Here is a 14,466-nt window from a genome sequence, read left to right on the forward strand (position 1 = left end):
TTCATGATATGAAGTACTACAACAACAACAACAACACCGACAGAAGTCTACAGGCAGTACTATTCAGAGTTTGCAGCAACAACTACATTCTTGTCTCGCTTGTACTTATAAAGCTTAGGTGCCGTTTGTTTGCAAGGAATGGAATTGAGTAGGAATGAGATAGAAATGAGAATAAGGGGGAATAGATTAGGAATGGAAGAAAAACTATGTTTGGTTGGAGGGTATAGGAGAGTAATTTATTGGGAATGGAAAAAGTAAAAAGAAGAAATATGTGAGAAATGTCTCTTGTGCCCTTATTAAATAAATAATAAATAAATAAATAAATATATTAGTTAATAATATTGTTTTATTTATAATATGTTATTATTATTATTTAAATCTTTTTTATTTTTTATAATTAATTTTACAATTAATCTTCATTATTATTATTGTTATTTTTTTACAATGTTATCATTTTATTTTTGTTATTTTATAATTAATTAATTTTTTTTGTTATTATTATTATTTTTTTATAGTATTATTTTATTTATAATATGGTATTTTTATTATGTTTTTTACAATGTTCTTAACATTTTTTCTAAATATAATATATATATAAAGAAAAGGACAAAACATGATGGAAAAACAATTGAAATTAAGGGTAAAATGGACATTTTCAAATCCGGATTGGGCAATCCTCAAGAAAATGAGAGGAATCCTAATAAGGGTTCTCCCCTCATCTCATTCCTCAAAGACTCCTCCCTCATTCCTATGCCTTCCAACCAAACAAGGGATTGGACTCATTCCCAATCCAATCCCACTCCACTCCTTGCAAACAAACAACACCTTAGTACACAAAATATAGTAAGCGAAGTTGATACTAGTCATCACTGTCAACAACCAATAGACATTCTCTAATCTAGATGAGTTCAAGTTATCTGGCAGCCAACTGGTAGCTCGCCGGACCACCTCCACAAGTCCTGTGCTGCTATAAAACCCTACTGACAAAATGACCGCAATCATCCCCGTTGATGTGCTTTTCAAATATTCAGGAAACTCCTGGTAGTAAAATGCTATCTGTCCCGGAAAATGAAAGGCTTCTCCAACACCGGTGAGCACGCAAGGCAGCACAAGCCAAAACGCAGACATCGGCACAATCCAGTCAGGTTGGCTTTCAGCTTGGTGTTCATAAACAATGATTGAACGCCTGTGCTCGACGAGAGCGGAGGCAGCCATGGCAGCGATGTTGAAAGCTTGGCCAATGCCAATGCGTTGGAGAGGCGTGGGAGTATAGGAGGTGAGACGGTGGCAGAGAGGATAGATGGCACGGTCAAGGATGGAGAGGGTGAGGCAAGTGGTGAACAAGGTGGTGACGTAGAAGGATCCGGCGGGGACCAAGAGACGGGGGCCGAGAGAACGGTCCATGGTGATAACTTGGAGGACTGAGAGGCTGGCTTGGGTGGCGATGGAGATGCTGATGATTATGGTGGAAGTCCAGAGGGGAACAATGCGGATTAAGGTTTTTAGATCCTCTACTTCTCCAACAGTGCACAAGCTCCATGGCTGGGCTATGCTGCCGTCTATGGCTACGTCCCCTTGTTGTATCACCGCAGCTCGGTTCATGCAACTGCATGCACGAGTAAATTTATGCTATGAAATTCAGTAGGCTAATATTTAATAAATGATGAATCCATTTAGCTTAGATTAAATTATGAGTACAAAGAGAATAAATATTAATTAGCCCACAAGATATATATTTTGAATTTATAGTGCGTTTATATATATATATATATGTGTATATATGAAAACATCTCACCTGCAGTGATGATCGACCAATAGTAAAAAAACATCTCATGTGCAGTGATGATGGACCATTATCACTAACAGGAATGAGTTGCTATAGTTGGAGGTTATACATCAAGCCTCACCATATCCATCCACGTGCATGGCACTTATAATCATATTTTATAGTACCTTAATTACTTTTGATACCAATAGCATTCATTAATCAAATATCGTGATAAACCACAATTCATTAAAAATAACAAAACTAAACAAACAATACAAATCGAATCACTGCAACCTAATCACCAAGGGTGACCCCAGCTAAGGAGAACACCCAAAACTAAAATACAAGAAGGAACACAGGAACAGGGAGAAATGAAACTAGATTCCTTTCTCCTTTCATCTTTCTCTCAAAATCTCGCTCTCCCTCTCTGTGCCGATTGACCAAGTCAAGGGAGCAACAAATTTAGGAGAAACGTGGAATGTGATGAAGAAGGCACAGAAATTAATCCTAGAAGATCTGATCGGACTGATCGGATATCTACACGCGTCACAAAGTTTAAAGATTTTGTGATGGGTTGAGATGAAGGGTTATTATGGGAATCAATATGACTGATGTCAGTAATATAATTTTGTATTCGAAGTGGAACAAACTGTATCAGTTAGTGGGAACTTTGCCCAAGAGGGCAGCACTGTGTTTGAACGGCTTTATAGCCAGTAATAAATGATAGGAAGGCAGAACATTGTCTCCCAACTTTACTTTCTCTTCTCCCTCCCTTTCTTCTCCCCTGCTTTCAAACCTTCTTCTCCCCTCTTCACAGATTGCCAACGGCACACTCTCTCTGACACACATGTCCACCATTCTTCATATCAAAACTTTATACTGTTATTTTATTCAGAAACAAAGTTTTTCCTAGCTCCCAGTTCAAAGAAGAGTAAAACGTAAACATTATTGATGCAAAGGCTATACATTGGCCCCGTTTGGATTGCGGAATAGGAATGGGAAGGGGGGGAATGAGAAGAAGGGAGGAGTGTGAATGAGAATAGGGGGAAATGGGAGGATAATGATAAAAGGTGTTTGGTTGGAGGATTGAGAGTTAGGAATAGGAAAAATTATGAGAGAGAAATATAGTATAATTACACCTACTGCCTTTTTATACAGAATGAGATGATATTTTTACTAAAAACAATAGTTTATATTTAATAGTAAATAATTATTATAATTATCATTAAATATTTCTAATATATTTAACTATTTTTAATTTATTGTTATTAAATATTTCATCTAATTAATATAACTTAAAAATAAATTATTATTTTTAAATAATAAATAATTAGCATGATTTATAATTATTAAGTATTTATAATATATTTAATTATTTATTTTTAATTAATTAAAATAAAATATTATAAGTAATTAATATAATGTAACAAATGTTTGTTATATTAATTAATAAATAAATAACGTGATTTATTGTTATTTAATATTTTTAATATGTTATTTATTTTTTTTAATTGTAATTAACTATTTCAACTAATTAATATAATTTAATAATTATTTATTTATTAAATAAATAAATAACTAATATAAATTTATTATTATATAGGAGGGGTATAAAAGTCATTTCATTACCAAGGAGTCCAAATCCCCCCAATTTTAGGAGGATTGGAAATGCCCCACATGCATGCTTCTCATTCCCATGCCAAACCACTATTCACTCCTTTCCTTGTTGCCAAACATGGGTTTAAACATCATGGGTGCATGCCATTCCCACTCCCAAGGCATGAATCCATGAACCAAACGCCCCCTTAGAAACTCATTTATCTGGCATTGAATAATGATGAGCACGTGTACGTGTTTCACAACACTTGTTTATCAACCTTCGGTAATACCTTTTTTGATAAAAGTGGATAAACCACAAATTTATTGAAAATGAAACACTCGTGAGAAGTACAAGATGAAAGAAAGGGAAATACAGAAACTCTCACCAGAAGTGAGGCACAAGTACTGCAAGAAACATAACAAGGAAAACAAAAAACGAGAAGATAAAACAGCTATGAAGACGAAAGCCACCAACAGGGGGTACAGGTCAACAAAGCTGAAAGTGGAGAACTCTACTCCATAGCAGGATTAGGATCTGAATCGCCAGAATTGTTGGATTCCCTTGCGCTGATGAAGTTGATTGAGCACTTGATTTTTTTAGTAGCCACAGCCAAAGACTGCTGTTGATTAACATCGGTCGCTGAAAACCAGGAAAGTAGCATATTAGCAATTTTAAACATTAAAGAGCGAGCAGGTGCTGCAGAAGATTGAAAAATGCGATTGTTACACTCTAGCCAAATATTCCAAATGATAGCTCTAACACAAAGGTCCCAAAGAGGTTGGCATTGAGGTTGAATGGAAGTGATCCAAGTGGTCCAAATCTTCGAAAAGGAAGTTGGAATGGAGTGTATTTCAAAAATTTGTGAAAAAAAGGACCAGATACGTGAAGTGTATGAGTAGTCTATGAAAAGATGTTCTACTGTCTCAGAGGCTCTATGGCAAAGCACGCAAGTATCTGTTGTATTTTGTAAGTTGCAACCTTTTTTTAAGAGATTTGTAAGGGTGAGGATTTTATTTTCCCAAGCAAGCCAGCAGAATAGGGTGATTTTTGTTGGGCATCTAATTTTCCAGAACTGCTTATAAAGTGGACAGCAAATCCCTCCATCGATAATAAATTTGTAAAAAGATTTTACCGAGAAGGTTCCACTTTTATTCAGAGGCCAAGTGTAAAAGTCTTTTAGTCCACTTAAGCAATCAGGGATTATTTCCAAAAGAGAAGTAAATTCATCAGAATTACTGTTGAAGAAGAGATTTTCAGGGGAGTATATTTATTTTACTTAATTTTTTTAAATTATACTTATGGACGTTTTTTAGGAAAAGCCAAGGTATTCTTTAACTCTATTCAGTAGAAACCAACATAACTTGCGTACCTGAAGGTTTGAGAAGGCGGCTGATCAGCTCTCTCCAATGGCCGGTGGTAGTAAGCCACCGTCTCCATTGGCAATTCAAGCTTTCTCTTCCTAAAGCCAGCCACAATGACACGTGCAATTGCCATAAACGGGTTCTCTTTCAGCCCTGGCCGACGATAATATTTAACTCCAAGAAGCAAAGAAAGCACAGCCAGAGCATTCACTGCTGAACAAATCCCATATCCAAGCACCCAACTAATGCTATCTTCAATATAGACAATAACAGTGATTCCAATGACTCCTGCCATGTAGAAAACTATGAAGTACCAATTGAAGAAGACGTCTTGGTCATCCACATTGCTCAACTGGTCAGCTCCCATGGCCATGACGTTGTACCTTGTGCCACCAGTCCCCACAACGTATAAAGCTAACGCTGTGTATAGAAGTCCTAGTTGGAAACTGGTCGGCGAAGTGTGCAAGTTTGATGGTCTGAATGCTTTGATTCCCGCTGTAAGTGTGAGTATGATGATACTCTATATGTTCAGGGAAAAAGAACAATTAATATATATGAGTCATCCCAAAATTTTTAGTAACAACAATCACAAGACCACCTTATAAAACTCATCTCCGAAGCCATCAATAACTTTAATTTTACCATACAAAACAAAAATATGCAAGTGACTACCGTAGTTGTGATATGCATGTTTTAACTTTTAAGTGACCCAGGTGATAGTGGGCATCAGTGCATGACAGGTGTCAATCTCCAATAAGGGCACCAATTAAGTGTGTTAATTGTTCAGTCTGATTGAAGAAATACAAGAGTAGCAGCTGTGATGTTTCAGATTGCAGAGAGTTTAGTGATGTTTCATATTACAGAGAGTTCACAGTGTTTTAATGTTTTGATGTTATGTTGTGAATAAAAGGTAATAATATGGTAATTGTAAGTATTCAAAAGTTTAGTAAGATCGTTGAGGATCTTGGAGAAATTAATGAACTGTTGAGATAAGTTTGATCCAAGAGTTGGTTCAAGTTCGAGGCAGCACAGGTAGCTTAGGATTGTGCCTGTAATGAGCGGTGGAATTAAACCATCTTTCAGATTGTTGTTTAGTTGGAGGAACTTAACGATTAAGCGGTTGGGTGAACTAGAATTGAACACATTTTGACATGACTCAGCTGATTGTTGGTTTTATAATGTTTTGTTTAGTTACTGACTTACTGTTGCTTGAGTTGTAATGTTTTTGTTTCTCTGGGTTTTTCGGTGAGTTTTGTTCTTCAAATTTCCATGAATTTTCTTGTTCATTAGAGTGTTAATTGATCTTTGGTTTGTATATCAAAGTTGTTCCTTATGTTATCTAGTTTCTATATAATGATTGACATTAATCCCTATATATGTCACCAATGAAAAAAGTGGCAGAGAATATTATTCCCTTTTTATCTCACTTCTTTTTCTCTCTTTAACTTTCTTCTCCTTCTTCCTCTCAATCGCTATCTTCCCAAAACTCTATCCCTATCTCCTGCTAGATAGAATCTTTTGTAACTATCATAGCTTTTAAATGCCCTTGTGTTGTGTTATAATCTAGTTTAGATGTTACTTAAGTTATGTTGGCCTACTTGTATGATAGTATACAAATAACTAAATAAAAGCTTAATTTTTCTAGTATTAGCCTATTATGAAAGATGGTGCGAGAGTTTCATTGATTAGTTTTTTTAATAAATATGGTTTATCTATTTTTTTAATGTTTCATTGACAAATTAAAAATTCACTAGACGGAATGGTGTGATAACAGGCTCGCTCTATTTGTGAGTGTGGGCTTAAGCTTAAACACCATGTAGGTTGAGTGAGAAGCGTACAACCGTATGTTCAATTTTGACCATAGGACACCCTAATTATATATAGGTTTGTGCTATTTAAAAATAAATAAAAAATAAATAAAAAATAAATAAAAAGTTAATTAAAAAAGGGGCGAGAACCAGTTTTCCTTATATTTAGTTATTTTTCAAATCTATCTCTCTGTACTTTCATTCTTTGTGATTTTCGTGGACCATGAAAAGAAAAAAACAAAAGAATTTCCGGAATGAGAATTGTGGTAGTACCAAACATAGAAGCCCATGATGTATATAGAAAAAGCAAACATATTTTAACAAGTGACCAAGGGAGCGTACAGAGAGAGAGGCAATCGAGGAGAAGATGCTGACGGGGAGGCAGCTGATGAAGGAGTCGGAGATGATGGCGCCCAGCAAGGGAGAGAAGCTGGAGGAGCCATTGATGATGTTGATGAGCTGAGCTGCGTCTATGCTCTTGAAGTTGTAGTATTTTATCAGATATACTATGAAGTTCCCCATGGCTCCACTGAAGCTCAATGTCATCCCAAATACATTCCCTTGCATTGCAATGAAATTATAATAAAAATATAATATAGTAAATTTACATTTAATCTTCCAAATTAATTGAAATATATATATAAATATCTATAGAGAAAATTAAGTACAGTATGTAAATATATATATTCCTATGATGAACGGAAATGTGATCCAACCTCCTTGGTAATTCGGAGGTGTTTGTGATTCATGACCACGAGCAACAAGTGGTTGAGTTTGGTCATCTTGTTCCTTGCTGGCCATTCACAACAATTATTGTATAGGGTGGAGGAGCTAGGACATAAGATTCAGAAGCAGATGATTAGTACCAAAGATGGAAGCATTTGAGGCTTTAAAAAACACAAAAAAGTTCCAAATAGTGTTATTGAAGTGATAGATAATAATTAAGAATGCAATTGTACACGTGGGGACATCTTAGTTAATAATGTTAATTAGACTCCAAGGAAATCATTGTGACAAATAAATATATATATATATATAAGCTAATATAGGAGCCTAAAAAATTCACATGACCCTCAAGATTGATCACACTCAAGATTGATCACATGAGATGCCCGACTTGGAGAATGATTTTTATGGATTTTTTTTGCACAGGGTGACAAGCACCCTCATTAATTTAAAATTAATAGATAGAGATATGTATTGATGTAAAGCACATCTGCGAGATATTTATTTTTTTGAACAGATAAACTAGAAATTTTTTTAAAAAAGTATATCTTCTTTTGAATATATATATATATATATATATATATATATATATATATATATATATATATATATTTTTAAGCTGCCAATAAAAATTATTGGCGGTGTTTATTTTCTGGTTTTTTTAAGGCATTTTTGGAATTCTTCAAGCCCCCTCAAAGTCAATACTTTTAATCATTGTTATCAAACCCGGACCAGCCCGGCTGTTCGACCGGTCGACCCGGTGACCCGGTGACTAAATCGGTTCGGGTCTCTAATTAGACCGGACATGCAATCAACCCGGTGTAACCCGATGTGACCCGGTGTGACCCGGCCAAACCCGGTGACCCGGCCGGGTTTCAATGACCCGAGGGGTTAATGCTTGTTTATAAAATGACCTTTTTTTATTTTTTTAGTTTTTTTGTATATTTTTTATATGTTGGAGGGTAAAAATGACCCTTTCATCCTTTAGTTTTGTTATGTATTGGATTAAAATGGTTTGATGTTAAGTTTAAACATGTATTGTAGATTGATTTGGTGTTAAATTTAAATTTGTGTTGTGGAATAGTCAGTCATGTGAAGCTTGAATTTTGAAATTTTGTTATGTATTGATTTTATGCTTGTCATGTATTTTTACAATTTATTTTTTCCCTTCATATTATTTATTTGATAACAAATAATAAATGAATATTATATATTATTATAGAATTAAAAACTAATTTATAATTTAAAAAATAATATATAAAAATAATTTTATTAACCCAGCATTGACCCAAATGACCCGGCGGTTGAACCAATTGACCCGAGACCCGGAGCCTAGACCGGGTCGATGTCCGGGCCGGGTCTGATAACTATGCTTTTAATTGGTTGGTGTAAAGGTACAAAATCCTTTTCTTGGAGAATCTGGCCAAGAGAAGATGTAACAAGCTCCCAACCTCCATGTGTGTGCTTTGTCATTCTGCCTTGGAATCAATGGATCATTTGTTCCATTATTACCAGGGTATCAGGGATATTTGGAATTTATTTATTTTTGTTGCTCTTTAGCTTGCTTGTTATGCCACTTTTGATGGTGGAAGTTTGGGGAATTTGGTGAGTCAGACTTCGTCCTTTCCAGTGCTTTCTTGGTGGTCTTGTTGTCAAAGCGGTTGTGTGTAATGTTTGGCTAGCTATAAATGATTGCATTTTTAATGCTTCTTCTATGTCTTCGCACTCTATTATTTTGAAAGTTGCATATATCATGATTTTTTGGTTCTCTGCAGCCCCCGTTGCCCTCCATACGAAGCTAGAGGAGCATACTTCATCACTACACTGTGCTTTGGTGTTTTCGGTGCATTTTGAGGAGTCCACCGATGGAGCCGCCATTGGAGCAGCTCGATCTTGGTGATGGAGTTTCTGATTAGGTGATAGGCTAGTTTCTTTGGAAGAGTTTTGTTGTTCGCTCAGGTGGGTGTGTTTTGTACTGTTTTTAGTTTGTTCTTTTGTGCCCATGCCTAATGGGTGTGTTGTTCTCTTTCATTTTTGCTGGCGGTTGTTGTTCTTTTTTTAGTAATGAATATGGTTTATTCACCTTCAAAAATAAATAATAATAAAAAACAAAATAAAATTATTTAATGTAAATTTACGTTATATCCCTAATGAAGTGAATAAATTCGAAAGTTTACAATCTATTATGAAAATGATCATTTTTCTGCCATCCATGTCATGCCATGACTACTCTTGTATATATATGCCTGTGGTCTTAAAGCAGAAAAAAAAGAAATCATTTTGTCGGGCTTCAAATTAAAGCAAGGTTGGCTCCATGTGCACCAAGTGTGCTCAATCAATTGCTACTGTCCCAAACTAAAGATTGAATTAATGATCATTAGATTCTTTGGGGATTACACTTTAACGATGAACAAAAACACATTTGACAGTAATCTCAAATTGTGCTTGAAAATGGCGTCAACGCATTGGTGTGGTTTGGTTCTCCCACTCACACTTGCAGGTTGTGTCATGAATTACAACTACGTTACTACGTACACTTAAGATAAAGAAAAAGAAAATAACATTTATATATATATATAGACACACACACACAAAACTCCGCTACTTAAGAATTTACAGCACCAATTACATGCCTGCCACTCTGCTTCTTATAAAACTTTGCACATATAATAAAGTAATAAAAGTTGATACTCGCCACCAACGTCAGCATCCAATAAACATTCTCTAATCTAGATGAGTTTAAGTTATCCGGAAGCCAACTGGTAGCTCGCCGGACCACCGCCAGCACAGCTGTGCTTAAATAAAACCCAATGGACATAAGCACTGCAACAATACCAGTGGCCATGCTTTTCAAAGATTTAGGGAACTCCTGGTAGTAAAATGCTATCTGTCCAGGAAAATGAAAGGCTTCACCGATGCCAACGAACACATAAGGCAACACAAGCCAGAATGCTGACATCGGCACAATCCAGTCAGGTTGGTTTTCAGCTTGGTGTTCATGAACAATTATTGAACGCCTGTGCTCGACGAGAGCGGAAGCAACCATGGCGGCGATGTTGAAAGCTTGGCCAATGCCGACGCGTTGGAGAGGTGTGGGAGTATAGGAGGTGAGACGGTGGCAGAGAGGATAGATGCCACGGTCAAGAATGAAGAGCGTTAGGCAAATGGCAAGCAAGGTGGCGATGGAGAAGGAGCCGGCAGGGACGGAGAAATGGGAGCCAAGGGAACGGTCCATGGTTAAGGCTTGGAGGACGGAGAGGCTGGCTTGGGTGGCGATGGAGATGCTGAGGAAGACATTGGAGGTCCAGAGAGGGACAATGCGGATCGGGGTTTTTAGATCATTTACATCTTCAACAGAGCACAAGCTCCATGGCCGGGCTATGCTGCCGTCTATGGCTACGTCCCCTTGTTGTATCAACGCAGCTCGGTTCATGCAACTGCATACATGCATTATGTTTTCAACATAATTGTTTAATAATATTTATGTTAGAAAGTTTAGATCAGTGGTCTAATTTATGTTATATTATTTTATCTTGATATTAACAGATCAAAGAAAATTGACCTTATAAGAAAAAAAATATTAAAGTGGTGATCATTGTTAAAAATTCCCATTTCATTGGTAATAGCTTTTTATCTATTGCTATTATTTATTGGCATCGGTACTTTTACATTAAGTATTAAGTGTTTGTATTAACAAGGATCTAAAATCAAGTCTCTAAGCACCTGCAAAGTGAAAAAAAAAAACAGAGGAAAAAATTCCCATCTCATCACAATAAGCAATTATTCTTAATTTGTTCCAAGTGAAATGTTCTGGTTTCTTTATCTCAGAATCTGATACCTTGCATTGTCTCTTATTAAACTTTTAACTCTATTATTACATATTTAGTTATTTATTACTTAGAAATAACTAAAACTCACGTTTAGGGATAATCATAAACATACCTAAAACTTGAAAAAGGTGGTTGATCAGTTTTCTCGAATAACCCACGGTAATAGGCCGCCTCCTCCTCCGGCAATGCAAGCTTCCTTTTCCTAACCCTAGCAACGACAACTCGTGCCATCATCATAAACGGACTCCTTTTCGGCCTTGATATATGATAATACTTAATTCCTAGAAGAAAAGAAAGCACAGCCAGAGCAGTTACAGTTAAACATATCCCAAATCCAAGCTCCCAACTAATGCTATCCTCAACGTAGACAATAACAGTGCTTCCAATGGCTACCGCACCATAAAGAACTATGAAGTACCAATTATAGCACACATCTTGGTCACCCACATTGCTTAACTGATCAGCTCCCATTTTCATCATGCTGAACCTTGTACCACCGGCCCCAATTGTGTACAAGACTATGCCGGTGTATAAGACTGCTAGTTGGCCGCTGGTCGCCTGAGTGTATGTGTTTGGTGGTCTTAACGCTTTGATTCCGGCTGTGATTGTGAGAATGATTATGCACTGTATTTTCATGAAGAAAAAGGAAGAGTAATTCGTTTAGTCATCAAACATTTGGCATTGAATAAATTCCAGAAAATGCAGGGCTAGGTAGATTAACATTATATTATAATTTAGTCAATTGAAGGTCCATTTGCTTCTCGGAATAGGAATATGAGTGATAATCACAACAAGAATGAGAATGGAGGAATAGGTTGTGAAACCCTCTGCTAATCCATTGCTAGACCTGTCTATAGGTTGGCCCAGGACAGATTCGGGTTGAGCTGAGTCTATAATTAATAAAATTCGAGTTTGCCTAAACCCGCTCTCGCCCAGTTACACGGGCCTTTATTTTTGCCAAAGCCCACCTGAATTTTATGACATTTAACCAAGGCCCACCAAAAGTCGTCCAAATAGATTTTTTATCAAATAATAAATAATTTATAAAAAAATTCACAATAATAATAATTTGTGAACACTACTCAATATTATTTTACAAAACAAATTAAAATCAAAATACCAAATGTACATCTTTATTCAGTCACAAAACTAAAATTTAACCCTTTTTTATCTGATTAATAAATATATTATATAACTCAGGCCGGGCTTTTAATAATAAAAACCAAACCATGCTCATTTTTTAAAATGGGCTCCATATTTTGTCCTGAACGATCTCATATATTTGTCCAAACTCAATTTTTGGACGGGCCTTCGGATTTCGGTTAGTAGCGTGGCCCTTGTATAGGTCATTCCTTTTTACCAAAAGGTGAAATGGCCTAAGGTATTTATAACATACCTAATTAATGTAAATCAGCAAATGATAAGTTAAGAACATATTAGAGTAAATATATATTGTTTACATAAAATACATTATAAATAAATAATCATGTGATGGTGTGTACTCACTTATGGTGAAATTGGTTAGAATTGACTCTATATATTATTATTATTATTATTATTTGGTAAAGGTGGGCAAATCACTATTGTTAGGGGTGTGCTCGGATTTTACATCATACGTCATGCCTTAATAACTCTACTGTAGTGGTGAATCTAATTTGTGATCTCATTTATGTACAAGGACCTTAGTGCCAATTGACAAAGAGGCCATTGACGAATCTTTATTATTTTATTAAGTTTCTCTAGTTTTTTTTAATGCTCCAACAGATTCGATAAGGAAAAAGTCAAATGTATATGTGATTTACACATAGAGAAGCCACAGTGGAGAATGTGACAATGACGAAGCAGCCAAAGAAAGAGTCGGAGAGGACAGCGCCGAGGAGGGGTAAAAAGCTTGAGGTGCCGTGCATGATGTTGGCTAGCAGAGCAGCGTCCATTTTCTTGAAATTGTAGTATTTTATGAGATATACAATGAAGTTCCCCACGACTCCACTCAAGGCCAAAGCCAAACCAAATGCATTCCCTACTTCCAACCAAGTTATAGATTGAAAACACACCATAAGATTAAGAGAAGCTTCATTTATATAGGCATCCAAATGAATTATTGAATAAGAGATGGAGAAAATAACTAAGTATATGAATGTACCCAGGATGAAGGGAATTGTGATCCAACCTCGTTTTGCAGGTGTGCGTGATTCATGATCATGAGCAGCATGTGGTTGAGTTTGAACATCTTGTTCCTGGCCAGCCATTGTTTACGTTAGTACACACCCACCCACCTATACCCACACAAAACCCTTTTATAGTAAATTTTGGTTTGAATACACGAATTAATCGTGGTCTTAGATCTTATATATATATATATATATCAACTTAAATTTGATATTGGTTGAGTCTAATTTATCGGTCATGATATCATCAGATAGCATCAGATGCTGAACAATGAAGTTAGATCAGTTGAAAGTTTTTATTGACAAGTACTGATCGTGGGAACAGCATCAGGTGCTAAAAACTTGACTGGGGGTTTGACTAATTATGTCTTTCTAGTTTTTTTATCATGGCCGGTTTATATATATATTTATATTTCTACTTTTAGGGTTGGGGACTGGTTATTGATGATTAAAAACTTTCCCTTGAGGTTTTCCTTGATTTTTTTTTTCTTTAAAATCCTTAGGTATTATTAGACCAAATTAATAGGGTTTTAGAGCCTTGTTGTTAGCTTGAACATTCTTAGACTAAACAAGCTAGAAATCATGTTCCTCTTGGTGGTTGTTTGCTGCATCAGCATTGCTACCATTTCTAGATGACAATACCAATATGGTGATCTTCATTGCATGCAAAGATGGTGCATGATAGTGTAATTCTCTTGTTTGGGCATATATATATATATATATATATATGTCTTGAGTATCCGGAGTTTGATGTTTGTTTTGGCGATACCTTGACCACATTGCTTATGGAAATCCGAGGGTGCGGTGGTTGTGGTAGTTTTTTCATTTTTGTTCTTATCTATGTATTGTATTGTAAATCTTAGATTTTATTTTATTTTATTTTATTTTTTTTTGTGAAGAAAACACAATACTTATGCGGCTATATGTACATAGGTTAGGCCACATGGACCGAATCATGTAAAATCCAGTGTCTTTTTGTATGTGTATCCTTGCTTTTTTATTCTTTGTGCTAAATTGGAAATTAAATGCACACATTTGATTTTGATTTTAGAATAAAGAAAAGATTCATTTTGACTAGTTTAATTTGTGTTTTCGAGAAGGTGATTCCTTTACAAAAATACATTTTTAGTGTACACACATGCTAGTGATGTTCTATACTTATATGTTCCTTCTTTTCTTTTTCAATTTCCTTTTTTTATTCTTTA

The 14,466-nt window shown here is 35.6% G+C and overlaps 3 protein-coding genes across 3 annotated transcripts; all 3 read right to left on the bottom strand.

The window, feature by feature from the left end:
- LOC120265314 (protein NRT1/ PTR FAMILY 2.7-like) lies at positions 1–7,367 on the bottom strand. Its single transcript, XM_039273186.1, has 5 exons — positions 7,227–7,367; positions 6,880–7,097; positions 4,738–5,249; positions 826–1,606; positions 1–113 (listed from the first exon to the last, which is right to left on the bottom strand). The coding sequence occupies exons 1-5, from the start codon at positions 7,336–7,338 to the stop codon at positions 60–62; spliced, it is 1,677 nt and encodes a 558-aa protein (XP_039129120.1). The 5' UTR covers positions 7,339–7,367; the 3' UTR covers positions 1–59.
- Positions 7,368–9,865: 2,498 nt separating this feature from the next.
- Positions 9,866–11,486, bottom strand: LOC120265767 (protein NRT1/ PTR FAMILY 2.6-like). Its single transcript, XM_039273730.1, has 2 exons — positions 11,206–11,486; positions 9,866–10,700 (listed from the first exon to the last, which is right to left on the bottom strand). Exons 1-2 carry the CDS (start codon positions 11,328–11,330, stop codon positions 9,869–9,871), a joined length of 957 nt encoding a protein of 318 aa, XP_039129664.1. The 5' UTR covers positions 11,331–11,486; the 3' UTR covers positions 9,866–9,868.
- LOC120265315 (protein NRT1/ PTR FAMILY 2.7-like) lies at positions 11,368–13,362 on the bottom strand. The gene is made up of 4 exons (XM_039273187.1): positions 13,237–13,362; positions 12,896–13,113; positions 11,512–11,717; positions 11,368–11,374 (listed from the first exon to the last, which is right to left on the bottom strand). The coding sequence occupies exons 1-4, from the start codon at positions 13,340–13,342 to the stop codon at positions 11,368–11,370; spliced, it is 537 nt and encodes a 178-aa protein (XP_039129121.1). The 5' UTR covers positions 13,343–13,362.
- Positions 13,363–14,466: the final 1,104 nt, after the last annotated feature.

This window comes from Dioscorea cayenensis, chromosome 7 (genome assembly GCF_009730915.1).
Source record: "Dioscorea cayenensis subsp. rotundata cultivar TDr96_F1 chromosome 7, TDr96_F1_v2_PseudoChromosome.rev07_lg8_w22 25.fasta, whole genome shotgun sequence".
Classification (NCBI taxonomy): Eukaryota; Viridiplantae; Streptophyta; class Magnoliopsida; order Dioscoreales; family Dioscoreaceae; genus Dioscorea; species Dioscorea cayenensis.

Excerpts from the sequence above, each read along its gene's own strand:
- LOC120265315 (XM_039273187.1), bottom strand. The coding sequence starts at position 13,342 with ATGGCTGGCCAGGAACAAGATGTTCAAACTCAACCACATGCTGCTCAT. Across the intron at positions 13,114-13,236 it reads CACAATTCCCTTCATCCTGG|GGAATGCATTTGGTTTGGCT; the intron begins GTACATTCATAT and ends GGTTGGAAGTAG. Across the intron at positions 11,718-12,895 it reads CCACTGTGGCTTCTCTATGT|TGCATAATCATTCTCACAAT; the intron begins GTAAATCACATA and ends ATGAAAATACAG.
- LOC120265767 (XM_039273730.1), bottom strand. The coding sequence starts at position 11,330 with ATGATGATGGCACGAGTTGTCGTTGCTAGGGTTAGGAAAAGGAAGCTT. Across the intron at positions 10,701-11,205 it reads CCACCTTTTTCAAGTTTTAG|TTGCATGAACCGAGCTGCGT; the intron begins GTATGTTTATGA and ends GCATGTATGCAG.
- LOC120265314 (XM_039273186.1), bottom strand. The coding sequence starts at position 7,338 with ATGGCCAGCAAGGAACAAGATGACCAAACTCAACCACTTGTTGCTCGT. Across the intron at positions 5,250-6,879 it reads CCTCGATTGCCTCTCTCTCT|AGTATCATCATACTCACACT; the intron begins GTACGCTCCCTT and ends CTGAACATATAG. Across the intron at positions 114-825 it reads ACTATATTTTGTGTACTAAG|CTTTATAAGTACAAGCGAGA; the intron begins GTGTTGTTTGTT and ends ACGGCACCTAAG.